At 44.8% G+C, this 15539-nt stretch overlaps 1 protein-coding gene across 2 annotated transcripts in view; it reads left to right on the plus strand.

Moving 5' to 3' along the window:
- LOC130275591 (heme-binding protein 1-like) overlaps positions 1-14891 on the plus strand; it is a 43802-nt gene extending 28911 nt beyond the window's left edge. For both annotated transcript variants that reach the window (XM_056523750.1, XM_056523751.1), the window contains exons 3-4: positions 3276-3456; positions 14546-14891. In XM_056523750.1, the coding sequence (XP_056379725.1) occupies positions 3276-3456; positions 14546-14720 (356 nt within the window). In that variant the 3' untranslated portion in view covers positions 14721-14891. The remainder of the gene's footprint in view (positions 1-3275; positions 3457-14545) is intronic.
- The last annotated feature ends 648 nt before the right edge of the window (positions 14892-15539 follow it).

Below are 15539 nucleotides of genomic sequence, written 5' to 3' on the forward strand. Positions count from 1 at the left end.
TCTTTTCCGTCCTCCTATCCCGTCCTCCTATCCCGTCCTCCTAGCTCGACCTCCTATCTCGTCCTTCTTTCCCGTCCTCATATCTCGACCTCCTATCTCGTCCTTCTATCGTCACTCCATAGTGATCGCAGTATGGCTTGTAAACAATGAGACCGCGCATGCGCGCCGTGCCGCACCATTCGCACGGCCGCACGCGAACATGTTTGCGCATGCGCAACGCGCTGTATAGACAGCGCGATCGCATGTATAGGGCGTAATGTCCGGTCATGTGTATCCACAGAGAGGAGCGTGAGGGTAACCATAGTAACATCTATTCAGTTAATAGCAGCTCAATGTTTAGACAGGTTCTCAGAGTCTGGCAATATCAATGATTAAGACATTTTAGTTTATTTTGTGAGCTGCTATTAACTGATTCGCATGGCGCGCATGCGCGGACTCATTGTTTACAAGCCATACTGAGATCACTATGGAGTCCCGGTGAGTGAGCGCTCCCCAGATCACTGTATGTATTGTTTTTAACTCACAAGTGGTGGTTATCCGTAATCACTGATCTATTTAGTAAGGTGGGATTTAATTTCACGAAATGTATATACATGCGTATGTATTATATATCTTTTGTGCTATTACATGTATGCACACATTACTATGATGTTTTGATGATGCACTGTTATATTGATGTTCAAATATGAATATGAATTTTTGAGTTGTTTTGACACTAATTATCTAATCACTTGTTTGCTGGTACTTGATTGGTTCCCTTATAAAAAATGTGTGTTGCACTCTGTATACTGAGCTTGAAAAAGACCAGGAGAGCTCGTAGAAACGTTGTTCCCTACACAAATTTTTTCTGATGGAATAAACCACTGTTTGATTTTTTTCACCAAAATGTGTGTGCTGCGAATATTTCTTCTAGGCACCCCTGACATTTTTTCAAGAAAATTAGGTATTTTTCACAGAAAAGGATTGCAGTAACACATGTTTTGCTATACACATGTTTATTCCCTTTTGAGTGTATTGGAAATAAAACAAAAAAAGGGAGGAACAAAAGCTAATTGGACATAATGTCACACCAAACTCCCAAAAATGGGCTGGACAAAATTATTGCATGTGATGCTCCTTTCAACTCACCAGGGGCAAGTAACAGGTGTGGGCAGTATATAAATCACACCTGAAAGCAGATAAAAGGAGAGAAGTTCACTTAGTCTTTGCACTGTGTGTCTGTGTGTGCCACACTAAGCATGGACAACAGAAAGAGGAGAAGAGAACGTCTGGGAACTTGAGAACCAAAATTGTCCATCTCCAGAGATCTAGATTTGCCTTTTTCCACAGTGCGCAACATTATCAAGAAGTTTGCAACCCATGGCACTGTAGCTAATCTCCATGGGTGTGGATGGAAGAGAAAAATTGATGAAAGGTGTCAATGCAGGATAGTCCGGAGGGTGGGTAAGCAGCCCCAAACAAGTTCCAAAGATATTCAAGCTGTCCTGCAGGCTCAGGGAGCATCAGTGTCAGCACGAACTATCCGTCAACATTTAAATTAAATTAAACGCTATGGCAGGACACCCAGGAGGACCCCACTGCTGACACAGAGACATAAAAAAGCAAGACTACATTTTGCCAAAATGAACTTGAGTAAGCCAAGATAGATACCAAGATAGAGCTTTTTGGTAAAGCACATCATTCTACTGTTTACCAAAAACGTAAAGAGATCTACAAAGAAAAGAACACAGTACCTACAGTGAAATATGGTGGAGGTTCGATGATGTTTTGGGGTTGTTTTGCTGCCTCTGGCACTGGGTGCCTTGAATGTGTACAAGGCATCATAAAATCTGAGGATTACCAATGGATTTTGGGTTGCACTGTACAGCCCAGTGTAAGAAAGCTGGGTTTGCGTCCGAGATCTTGATTCTTCCAGCAGGACAATGACCCCAAACATACATCAAAAAGCCCCCAGAAATGCATGGCAACAAAGCGCTGGAGAGTTATGGAGTGGCAGCAATGAGTCCAGATCTAAATCCCATTGAACACATGTGGAGAGATCTTAAAATTGCTGTTGGGAAAAGACGCCTTTCCTGGAGCAGTTTGCAAAGGAAGAGTGGTCCAACATTCCGGCTGAGAGGTGTAAGAAGCTTATTGATGGTTATAGGAAGCGACTGATTTCAGTTATTTTTTCCAATTGGTGTGCAACCAAATATTAAGTTAAGGGTGACAATAATTTTGTCCAGACTGTTTTTGGAATTTGGTGACATTATGTCCAATTAGCTTTTTTCCCTCCCTTTTTTGGTTTCGTTCCAATACACACAAAGGGAATAAACATGTGTATAGCAAAAGATGTGTTACTGCAATCCTTTTCTGTGAGAAATACTTCCTTTTCTTGAAAAATGTCATTGGTGCGAACATTTACGACCATGACTGTGTACATATATATATATATATATATATATAGCACTTTATCGTAGGTAAAATAATTTTCCATGACCAATAATACTAGTATACAAGGAGGAAATATATAGCACCACACAATAATTGGATAATACCGCCATACAGTACTGAATAAAACTATTATACACAGACCAGTATACTATACAGGATCTGTATACTATATAAGTGATGATATACAGTGCCCATGTAACGGTAGATACCAGCTGTACAGATATCTGTATACTATATAAGTGTTTATATACAGGACCATATGGTGGTAGATATCAGCTGTACACAGGATCTGTATACTACAGTAAATAAGTGATTATATACAAGACCATATGGCGGTAGATATCAGCTATACACAGGATCTGTACACCATATAAGTGATTACAGCTACATGTAGGGAGTCACAATTATGTATTTTCCTAAATCAATGGGACTCTGCTGCTGCGGAATCTCCATGCGGAATTGTGCACAGAAATTCAATCATGTGAACATAGCCTTAGTACATGATAGAACTGGCCACAGCCATCACAAGGGGAAACTCAGTGTATATGAGTTTATACAGCTACTACTCAATGGAAGCTGTAAATATATCTATGCACTGAGCTCCTCCTTGTGGTGGCTGCAGGGAAATGCAAAGGTCTATGCTTAGAATCAGACACTTGTGTCGGGCCCCAATCACTGTAAACTTCAGATATGTTACCAGGAAATTTTCTCTATTTCTTTACTAATTCTGATCACAACCCTGATCAGTTCTCAAATGAATGGATAGAAAGTATATATGTGTGTGTGTGTGTATATATATATATATATCCCCAACAAATGCGTTTTTCTCCCCTCTTTAAAAGGTGCAGGAATGGGAATGACGTCCCCTGTCTCAATGATTAGTTATCCTACAGAAGAAGAGACTCTCCAACCAAAAGTCAAGGTGATCCTTCGTATTCCAAGCCAGTTCCAGGCCGATCCTCCACTTCCTACAGATGAAAGCATTCAGATCGAGAACAGAGATGGAATGACCGTGTATGCCACGTAAGGAAAAAAACCATAAAACTTAATGCTTTTCCCCTAAAGGGGGTTTTCTGGAATATGTTTATTGATAGATCAGTTCCAAAAATAACTTTGTAATTTACTTCTATATCAATATTCGTACCGATCATACGATTCTGATCCTTGTCTCCTCTTCTTGTGCGGTAGATCATGTACCTCCGACACATGCTCTTTGCTGGCTGGTTATAAGTGGTTACAGTTGTCCCTCAACTTCCAATGGCCTCAGGTTACAAAATTTTCACTATACAATGATCTTTTCTAGACCATTGTCACATAAACCAGACTCACCATACAATGTACAGACAGTCCAGATCTGTGAAACGTGTCAATGGCTGGTAGAACCGACCAATCAGAATGGGCATTCACTGGTAAGACCCCAGTATTACTGAAGTGTATGCACTGACTGTCTGGCTGGTAGCGCCCCCTACAGTACAGGGATTATTACATGTTCTGTACTCTTTACCTGTACCAGGGTTAGCTGCTCCTTTTGGACACTAGGTGAGGGCATGTAACTTTTTTAGGACAATGCGTGCACTGTACAGGACCCTGAAGAAGCTCCTGTCCTCTACATAGACAGTGATTTACAGCTCCCAGCAGATCTTTCATACTTTTATATGTAAGGACTTGCTTTATCTGTATTAGTTATTATTTTCCTTTAATCCTCACTATTTTTGGATGATATTTTCAGGGTTTCAGAACAACTTACCAGGTTTCCATAGAGTTATGACCTCAACATGCAATTGTTTAACATACAATGGTCGTCCTGGAACCAATAATATTGTAATTTGAGGGAGCACTGTATATGCCATCAGCACTAATGTCACATATGTTGTCCAAATGTACTTGTGGTGGCCCAATACGGAAGTTGTCACCCCGTACCATTGCTGCGCTGCCAGGCAGCATCCCTTCAGTGTCTCCTGGGCCCCACTTGCATCTGTCCCCCATAGAAATATGTTTATTATGTATTATACTGTGTAATGTATGAAGAAAACGTTGTCACTTTAAGACTGTTTACCATGTGAGTTGTCATGTGATTGTTACCCAGGAGATATCAGTGACCAGGTGACTTAAGGGTGACCAATGGGATCCCCCCAGAGTCTCCCCCATGAAAGACCTAAGCGGAGCCTCTGCTCTCGCTCTTGCTTCCTGCTGAAGTCCAGTCAAGTTGTGCCTAAGTGTGTGTCCAGAGTCATAGGAGGCCTCAAGTCAAGTCTGCAGCCGTAAGTAAGCTACAGTCACAGCATTATCAGTCACAAGTCAGTCAAGTCAAAGTCATCTGTCGAGTCAGCGTGGCCTGCATGAAGTTCCAGCAAGCCCTTAAGGTCTCTGAAGTCACTGGTCACCTCCTTGGGCCTGGATACACTGTATAGACTGTACGATCTGCACCATTTGTCACAGTAAAGCTACCGTTGTCCGTATCTTGGCATCGGAGTCATTATTGCCCCCGTGCCTGGCCCAGGATCCAGCGGTATACCTTCAGGTGGTATAGAGGATAAACCATGCCCTGGCGTCATGAATACAAGGGTTTAATGCCATCTGCCCCTAAGGTAATTCCCTAAGGTAATTCCATCTGCCCTTAAACGTAGCGCGCTGCAGAATGGAGCACAGGTCTTTGTCCATCCGACCTGCATAAGCTCAGACATCTGATGTTGAAGTTATCGCTACCATATGTGAAGTTTGGAAACTGAAATAAAAAGAAGGTGATGAGCAAGCTATTGAGTTTGTGAGTAACTTTGCTGACTGATGTCAGCCGACACCTAGCCGAAGCCACGCTGTCTAGGTAGGCTTGTTTAAATAATCAAGTAATTGAGTCCGGGACTGAGTTAGAGGAAGTTTGTACACTCCTTACACCCGTTCCAAGAGCCACTAGGGGCGGTAGCCAGACCTATACCATCACCGTCAACTGTCCCCGCCCTAATGGCATCTACTTTGCCAGTCGCTGCAGCCTCAGACTTACAGACTGTTAGGCAGGACATTGAACAACTGACCAAGGATGAAAAGGAGCTGGCCACCCGGCTTGCTCCCTCTGACCGTGAAACGCCCTTGCCTAGAAAACCTGCCCCTGCATCTACCCCCCCACAATCCCAACTACCGCAATCCGCCACCCAATAGACCCTCGGGGACTCAAAGGCCCTTTTGCACTTATTGTATGTAACAAGTCAGAACATTGGAAAATGCACTGCTGGGATTTAAAGGATTTCCTCTGAGGTCGAGGACCGGCCCTCAGGAAACAGTCATCAGGTCCAATCCCTGACCGACCTAAGTCAGGACTCTCACTTTATGTCACCTCCTCCCCCTATGTAAAAATTGTTGTAGAAGGTGTACCGTTGGAGGCGTTGCTACAGGGTCACAAGTGTCTACTATACCTAGAAGTGTTTTCTATCAGCATTGGGATGATAGTTTATTGTGTGAGCCTGATGATGTCAACTTCTGAGTAGTTGCGGGTAATGGGCTACCAGTCCTCAGACATGGATACTGGGAGCCACCTATTCAGTTGGGAAAGCATGTACTTACCGGGCAGGGAGTGATTGTAACTAATGTGACAGATAAGGGGTCTGCAGAGTTTATATTGGGGATGAACATTATGAAAAAAAATTTGCTGAAATATTAGATGCCTTGTATGCTTCTCTTCCCCATCTGTCCCCTTCAGGCCCGCATGCTGCGCAGCACCACTTGAAAGTTCTACAGGCGGAGCAGAAGTTTGCCAGCAAGCAAGGTGAAATCTGCAGAGTACGAGTTCAACACATCAGGTCGGTGACCTCACAACCCAACACGGAGACCATCATCTGGTGTCGTGCATGCCCCAGAGTCAAGAATAGGGACTATCAAGCCCTGCTGGAACCTATGCAATTGGAAGATCATACTCGTGTTTGAGCTGCGAGAAGCCTTGTCACTGTCACCAACGGGAGAGTCCCTGTGCTGTTATTAAACCTGTCTGATTCTGATACTGTCTTGCCCAAATACACTCCTGTAGCCCAACTGTACCTCCTAGAGTCGAAGTCCGCTGTGAGCCCTCCAGAGCCCTGTGGGTGCAACTCCAGGTTTGAGACGACACTACCTAAAGGGACCAAGTCAATGGCATTATCAATGTCGCCAAGAGGTACCATGAGGCTTTCAGCAAGCACCCCACAGACTTTGGGCATACTTCGAGTATCCAGCACCAAATCCTCACAGGTGATAGCCCACCTGTCAAGGAAAGACACCATCTGGTCGCACCAGGCATGTATCAGACTGTCAAGAAGATGCTAGCCGACATGAAAGAGGCAGACGTGATTCAAGAAAGTTAGAGCCCCTCGGTGGCACCAGTTGTCCTGGTCATGAAGAAAGATGGAACCATCCACTTCTGTGTTGATTACAGGAAACTGAACAATGTCACCCATAAAGACGCTTATCCTTTGCCAAGGATGGAGGAGTCACTCACAACCCTCGGGTCGGCTGCTTACTTCTCCACCTTGGACTTAACCAGTGGATATTGGCAAGTGCCCCTGGCCATGGAGGATCGTGAAAAGACCGCCTTCGTGACACCCATGGGACTGTTCGAGTTTAAAAGTATGCCGTTGGAGCTGTGCAATGCCCCTGCTATGTTCCAGCATCTGATGGAAAGGTGCCTGGGTTATCTGAATTTTCAAAGTGTCCTATTGTACCTGGACGATGTCATTGTGTATTCCAAGTCCTACCAGGAACACCTCGGTCATCTGTCAAACGTCTTACAAGTCTTAATCAAGCATGGGCTGAAGATTAAACCGTCCAAGTGTCACCTTCTCAAGCCTCAGGTCCATTACTTGGGTCATGTTGTCAGTGCAGAAGGGGTCCAGCCCAATCCTGAAAAGGTGGAAGCTGTTAAGAACTGGCCTACCCCGTGCACAGTGAAATATGTCAGGAGTTTCCTGGGATTCCGGCTACTACCGTCACTTCATTCCCCACTTTGCCCAGATTGCAGAACCCCTCACAGCTCTCCTGCGGGGTATGGCGAAGGAGAACTACAATGGAAGACTACCTATTGAATGGGCCATAGAGCAAGAGACAGCATTCCGACCTCTTAAACGTCTGTTGACAGAACCCCCCATCTTGGAGTATCCAGACTACAGTCAGCCATTCTGGCTGTATACTGATGCCAGTTTCGAAGGTCTGGGAGCTGTCCTGTCCCAAGTCCAAGAGCGAGTAACCTGCAAGGAGCAGAGAAGAATTATGCAAATTACAGTTCATTCAAGTTGGAACTTCACGCCCTGGTAGGGACCGTTACCAAAAAGTTCAAAGACTATTTGGCTGCCACGCCATTCACTGTCTACACGGACAATAACCCATTGACCCACCTGAACACTGCCAAGTTGGGTGCCATCGAACAGCGTTGGTCTTCAAGATTAGCCAATTACAGTTTCACCATCAAGTACAGAAGTGGCAAGTCAAATGTCAATGCCGATGTACTGTCTTGGATGACCCACGGCGAAGAACCCTTTGTCGAAGATGTGTGGGAAGACGTGGAGATGCCCCCATTCTATCAACGGTTCGTGAACCAGAATGTTGTGACCGCCCTCATGGATGGTCGACCCCAGTCCGAAAAGGTTAAAGAAGACCTGGAAGATTCTTCAAGACGACAGTCGAGTCATGGGGGATTTGTTGGACTACCTTCTGGCAAAAAAGGTACCAACTCGTCTACGCCGGGCCCAGTGTGACTACGACTGTTTGTGCACAAAGGACTGTTGTACCGAAATTCTTTGGATCCGGCCTCTGGTGATCGACTTCATCAGAGTCTGGTTCCCCGAAGAGACACGGAGATGGTCCTCAACGCATGCCATGATCAGTCGTGACACTTTGGAGTCCACAAGACTGAAGCTACTGTCAGGCGAAGATTCTATTGGATCAGAATGTGGAGCAACATTGAGAAATGGTGCAGTGAATTTGCAGTCTGTAATGTCACAAAGAATGTGCGCAAGGACGCAAGAGCACCCTTCCATTCAATCCAGAGTGAAAGGCATAACCAGTTGGTCACGCTAAACCATGTCAAATTGTCTCCTACCTGTTCCAGGTACACTTATGCTCTCACCATGGTGGATCACTACTTCAAATGGTTTGTCACTGTACCCATTAAAGACCTCACAGCCAAGACAGTGGCCCAGATGTTCTACTCCAATTGGGTGCAAACCCTTGGGTGTCCGGAGTCTGTCCTAGCGGACTGTGGAACGGTCTTTGAGGCCCAACTCTTCCAAGAGCTGTGTCAGTTCCATGCCTGCAAGAAACTCTGGACTACTTCTTACCACCTCCAGGGGAACAGGCTCTGTGAACGCATCAATCAAGTCTTTATCCACATGTTGTGAGCAGCCTCTGTGTCAAGACAAGAAGAGTGGCCCCGACTGTTTCCCGAACTATTGGAGATCTTTAATAACACAGTCCATTGTTCTATGAGGTACACCTCTTTCTACTTGATGATGGGGCGTCATGGGCAGCTGCCTAAAGATCAGACATTTGGGCTCCAAGCCCTGTTCAACAACTCTCTGCAAGCCTCCATGGAATGGATCTCTGACCACCAGTGAAGAATCCAAGAAGCCAAAGAAATTGTCAGCAAGAAAATGGGCGAGGCTCAACAGAGACAAGAGTACTATAACCGTCATGCCTCTGCCAAACCACTTAAATTGGGCGATAAAGTCTGGCTGCGGAAGTTTCCAAGGACCGACAAGTTAGACTCTATCTGGGAGACAGAACTGTACATGGTGACGGCCATACCCTATCTGGAATCTGATGTTTACGAAGTGCAAAAGCCTGGGAATGAGCCACAAGTTGTTCACCAAATCAAATCAAGTTATGTCTGAGAGAAAATCTACCAGTGCTCTCAGCACCTCCTCCTCCAGCTGTCAGAACTGCGAGAGAGTATGTCCCAGGTGAAGGAATCCACCCATCTATGGAGTTCCCCCATGTTTTCTCCAAATCAGCCTGCGATCTTCTGTGTCTCACCAACCCCAGGACTGGTTCAACCCACATTAGTCTCCACACCAGTTCCAGTCTTGTCATCATTTGCTCCAGCCTATACACCAGTCTCCAGAATGCCAACCCTGTCACCAGCCTCTCCAGCACAGCTGCCAGCGACTCTGAGTCCAGCCAGTCCTGAACTAATACCAGCTCCTGAGTTTGCTGAGGGAGAGCCAGACGCAGCTCCAGAAGTCCCAAGAGCTCAAGAAATCTAAAGAGTTCTAGATTCTCTAGAAGTGGTGTTGCGCAGATCCCAAAGGTCAACGTAAGGACAGTTTCCCGCTAGATATAGGGAATAATACCTGTATAAAATTGTCAGTATCACTCATAGTCCAATTAATTTAGTAAGTCTATATAATGTGTATATAACCTAGTCAAAATGCTTAGTTAGGACTATATCTAACATGTACATTCTCAGTCCATATTGTCGAAGTGTTTATGTATCTAAAAAAATTTCTTGTCCCTGTGTACAGGGTGCTCTCCTGGCCAGAGGGTTCCCCTGCAACTTAAGTAAAGCATGTAGAGTGACAGAAATGCTGTATATAGAGGTAATAAGGATATGTTGTATAAAGTACGTATGGAGTTCTGGGAGAAGTGTTTAGTACCGAGGGGCCCCAGCAGCTAAGTCATTGGGTAGATAGCCTCTGGCAGCCATATCCGCAAATAATGTGTTTCAGTGTCTAGAGTGTAATGAATCCCATGTGTTTACCAGTTTATTTCCCAAAGGAGCATGTATGAACATTTTCACCAAAGTGCTACATGGACTCGTTCCCGTTGTTGTTAACTATACAGACCTGTAAAGGGCATTTGGCAATAATTCCCCAGGAATTGTCAGTCTAGGCCCCAGTGCCACTTCCAGTCATCCACCCACCAGTACTGGGTGGCCCAGTACGGGCGGTGTTACCCCGTACCCTGGCTGCCCTGTCAGGCAGCCTCCCTTCAGTGTCCCCTGTGCCCCCCTTGCATTTGTCTCCCATGTAAATAGGTTTATTATGTATTATACTATGTAATGTGGGAAGAAAGCGTTGTCACTTTAAGACTGTTTACCATGTGAGTTGTCATGTGATTGTTACCCAGGAGGTATCAGTGACCAGGTGACTTAAGGGTGACCAATAGGATTCCCCCAGAGCCTCCACCATAAAATCCCTAGGTGGAGCCTCTGCTTTCACTCTTGCTTCCTGCTGAGGTCAAGTCATGCCTTAGTGTGTGTCCAGAGTCATAGGAGGCCTCAAGTCTGCACCCACAAGCCACAGTCACAGCATTGTCAGTCACAAGTCAGTCAAGTCCAAGTCATCTGTCAAGTTAGTGTGGCCTGCACTAAATTGTCCCTTTCTACTACAAGTCCCAGCAAGCCCTTAAGGTCTCTGAAGTCACTGGTCACCTCCGTGGGCCCGGCTACACTGTAAAGCTACCATTGTCCGTAACTTGGCGTCGGAGTCATTATTGCCCCCCGTGCCTAGCCCAGGATCTAGCGGTATACCTTCGGGTGGTATTGAGGATAAACCACGCCCTGGCGTCACGCATACAAGGGGTTAATGCCATCTGCCCCTAGGGTAATTCTATCTGCCCTGCATCTCACACCCCATACCACATACTGCTGTTTCTCAACCTTGCATGCTTAATACACTGCTTATGTACAGCCAGATACCAAGATACCATATAGTGATGTACAGTGTTATGGAATGCATTTGTGCAATTTCATGTATGTGTCACCAAGTCTTATGCAATAGTATCGATTGTGCCTTTATACGAGGCAAGCATATCATGTACTACTTGCATGCAGACCATTGTATGACTGCAGCCTTGAATACAAATAGATTGCCTTGTATTTGCATTTCAATTTCCGATGTATATATTCTGTGTATATGTAGATTAAGGCATTCTATAGGATATGTAGGTATTGCGTACAGCGCCTACAACTTCCATGGAGGCAAAGTATATAAATAAATTAATATCTATATATTTATTTCGTAAATATACTGCTAAAAAAATAAATAAAGAAAACACTAAGATAACACATCCTAGATCTGAATGAATGAACTAATCGTATTAAATACTTTCGTCTTTACATAGTTGAAAGTGCGGACAACAAAATCACACAAAAATTATAAATGGAAATCAAATTTATCAACCCATGGAGGTCTGGATATGGAGTCACACTCAAAATCACAGTGGAAAACCACACTACAGGCTGATCCAACTTTATGTCATGTCCTTAAATCAAGTCACAATGAGGCCCAGTAGTGTGTGTGGCCTCCATGTGCCCGTATAACCTCCTTACAATGCCTGGGCATGCTCCTGATGAGGTGGTGGATGGTCTCCTGAGGGATGTCCTCCCAGACCTGGACTAAAGCATCCGCCAACTCCTGGAGAGTCTGTGGTGCAACGTGGCGTTGGTGGATGGAGCGAGACATGATGTCCCAGATGTTCTCAATCGGATTCAGGTCTGGGGAACGGGCGGGCCAGTCCATAGCATCAATGCCTTCCTTTTGCAGGAATTGCTGACACACTCCAGCCACATGAGGTCTAGCATTGTCTTGCATTAGGAGACACACAGGGCCAACTGCACCAGCATATGGTCTCACAAGGGGTCTGAGGATCTCATCTCGGTACCTAATGGCAGTCAGACTATCTCTGGCAAGCACATGGAGGGCTGTGTGGCCCCCCCAAAGAAATGCCACCCCACACCATTACTGACCCACCGCCAAACCGGTAATGCTGGAGGATGTTGCAGGCAGCAGAACATTCTCCACAGCGTCTCCAGACTCTGTCACATCTTTCACATGTGCTCAGTGTGAACCTGCTTTCATTTGTGAATAGCACAGGGCGCCAGTGGCGAATTTGCCAATCTTGGTGTTCTCTGGCAAATGCCAAATGTCCTGCGCGGTGTTGGGCTGTAAGTACAACCCCCTCCTGTGGACGTCGGGCCCTCATACCACCCTCATGGAGTCTGTTTATGACAGTTTGAGTGGACACATGCACATTTGTGGCCTGCTGGAGGTCATTTTGCAGGGCTCTGGCAGTGCTCCTCCTGCTCTTCCTTGCACAAAGGCGGAGGTAGCGGTCCTGCTACTGGGTTGTTGCCCAGAGCATGGAGGCACTACACTGACAGACACAGCAAACCTTCCTTCGGTCAATTAGACATTCGTGCCGAACCGAATTGCACATGTCTACTACGGCCTCCTCCACATCTCCTGATGTACTGGCCTTTCTCCTGATAGCGCCTCCATTCTCTTGACACTACGCTTACAGACACAGCAAACCTTCTTGCCACAGCTCGCATTGATGTGCCATCCTTGATGAGCTGCACTACCTGAGCGACTTGTGTGGTTTGTAGACTCAGGCTCATGCTACCACTAGAGTGAAAGCACCGTCAGCATTCAAAAGTGACCAAAACATCAGCCAGAAAACATAGGAACTGAGAAGTGGTCTGTGGTCACCACCAGCAGAACCAATTCTTTATTGGGGGTGTCTTGCTAATTGCCTATAATTTCCACCTGTTGTCTGTTCCATTTGCACAACCGCATGTGAAATTGATTGTCAATCAGAGTTGCTTCCTGAGTGAACAGTGGGATTTCATAGAAGTGTGATTGCCTTGGAGTTACATTGTGTTGCTTAAGTGTTCCCTTAATTTTTTTGAGCAGTGTATTTGTAGATTACCAAATTTAAGCCTAACACTAATAAATACAAGTCGAAAATGATGCAGTGGTGGCTTGTAGATAGAGCTCAAGGCCAAACTGCAGCCCAAAATTTGAAGGCAATATATAAAATCCGTACACGTTTTCTAACCTTAATCTGTCATACCTATCATTTCAACAAATTTGTAAAATCTATATCTGCATAGTTATTTCAGATTAACCCTTCATAGTGGTGACTCTGAGCTCTTTCTGCTACTATTGAGCTTCTGAAAGCATCTTCCATGGTGCACAACAATTTCTTATTCCCTCATTATGTCAGTGTGTGTGTGTGTGTGGGGGGGGGGGGGGGGTGTTGGCAGTCCTGGGCTGTTTGCCAGTAGTACACACACAATACTTCCTCCCATAGTTATCTGGCCAATTACAGGATAGAACAGAACCTAGTCCTTACTGCTATACATTGATATAGTGCAGGTGAAATTGCACTGAGCTGATGATTTACAATACACTACTATAGATGACATGTGGGAGAGAAGAGGTAACTGATGTACTGAGTCTGCAAGGGGCTGTGTTAGAAGAAAGAAACAGCAGCAACACAGCAAGGAAGGGGTTACATCAATCATTAAACTGCTGCTGCTGAGACAAGAGGGAAGTCTTTATTTACCTTTCAGGGTAAGAAGATTTCTCTCAGGTGGCGGTCAGGCTTACAGATTGCAAGCAGACAGCCCAGGCTTTCTCCCTCTTTCTTGCACATAGTAGCTAAGTCCCAACCCCACTTCCTGTGTTCTGTTGCTTGAGAAATAATTCCCCTTACAACAGGCAGTGGACAGCAGAATGACAAGAAGTGAGACACCTAGTGGCCTATACTTTAGAGCTGTTTTTCTGCAGTAAGGAGTCCTTTTTTGTCAAATGAAGGGAAATACTACCATGTAAAAAATTGCAAGTTTGGAAGTTTTTTGAACCAGCAGTGACCATTTAACCCTGATATATAAAGGACCAAAATAATGCAATGTTAGCTTTGAGATAACTCAAGTTAAACTATACATAGTTCCTTACCCTAATAAAATAATCTTTTGGACAATTGTTGGGTTTCAGTTTGTTAATAGAAATCTCCAACGATAATGGTTAAAAAATGGAGTATGTATACTGTAAAATGGTTTTCACAGATAAATACACATTAATAAAGGGCTTCTAATGCTCTCTGTACTGGAGCCTCACCAGCAGAACATGATGATGTCAGGGCCTCACCTTTTGACATAGTCTCCACCAAATATTTTAAAAATCCTCCAGTTATCCAAAAATGTGTCTCTGGAACAGAGTAAAACCTTACAATATGTACTAAAGAAATCAGTGATATTGATGCTAAACCAGAGATTGGCGCAACCATAGAAAGTCCTGTACTACTCACTGCTGTCAAAACTGCCTCCTGGGCTGAACTTCACCAATTCTTTGTCTTTTATTCTAACCTTCAGGCAATTCGGGGGATTTGCTAAAGAAGCAGACTATGTATCCTATGCTGCAAAGCTCCGTTCTTGTCTTGGACCAGAGGTGTCTTACCATAAAGACTACTATATTTGCTGTGGTTATGACCCACCCATGAAACCTTATGGAAGAAGAAATGAAGTCTGGTTTGTTAAGAATGCCTAGAAGAGCCTTATGTGTGCAAGACTGTGCCGTAGAAACAAATTCAAGATGTCTGCATCCAATAAATTCTAAATCTTATTTCAAAGAAATTCATTTTCATCCATTTATTGGGCAAAATTATGGAATCTAGATCGTATGTTTAAAAAAAATAAAAAAATATATATATCTTGTGTATATATAGGTGGTGTTTTAAATTGTATATGGATCCAGCATGTCACCCAGTCAGAGGCTATATGCCCAGCAGAGGTGAGTTGGTATCTGAGTGTTGGGCTCAGATTGTGTGTTAGGGTCCCATCCTAAATGAGGCCACCTCCCCGTGGTGGATGGGGGACACGTTTTTGATCAAAAAAGTGCGCTAAGAGCCTCCATTTTTTGACCAATGTGTGCTGCTGCAATCTTCTTTTTTATATACTCTGTATCTGCCACAGCAGTGTGCACCCGTGTATTAGGTTGTTGTGCTGGCTATTTTTCTTTTTGCTTGTATTTACTACACAGGGGGAATGGCACCCTCTTTAGCTGTGCACCCCTCCCCCTTTCTCACAGGTGGTGTTTTAAATTGTATATGGATCCAGCATGTCACCCAGTCAGAGGCTATATGCCCAGCAAAGGTGAGTCGGTATCAGAGTGATAGGCTCAGAATGTGTGTCAGTGTCCCATCCTAAATGAGGCCACCTCCCCGTGGTGGATAGGGGACACGTTTTTGATCAAAAAAGTGCGCTAAGAGCCTACATTTTTTGACCAATGTGTGCTGCTGCAATCTTCTTTTTTGTATACTCTCTCTCTCTCTCTCTCTCTCTCTCTCTCTCTCTCTCTCTCTCTATA

This window comes from Hyla sarda, chromosome 6 (genome assembly GCF_029499605.1).
Source record: "Hyla sarda isolate aHylSar1 chromosome 6, aHylSar1.hap1, whole genome shotgun sequence".
NCBI classification, from domain to species: Eukaryota; Metazoa; Chordata; class Amphibia; order Anura; family Hylidae; genus Hyla; species Hyla sarda.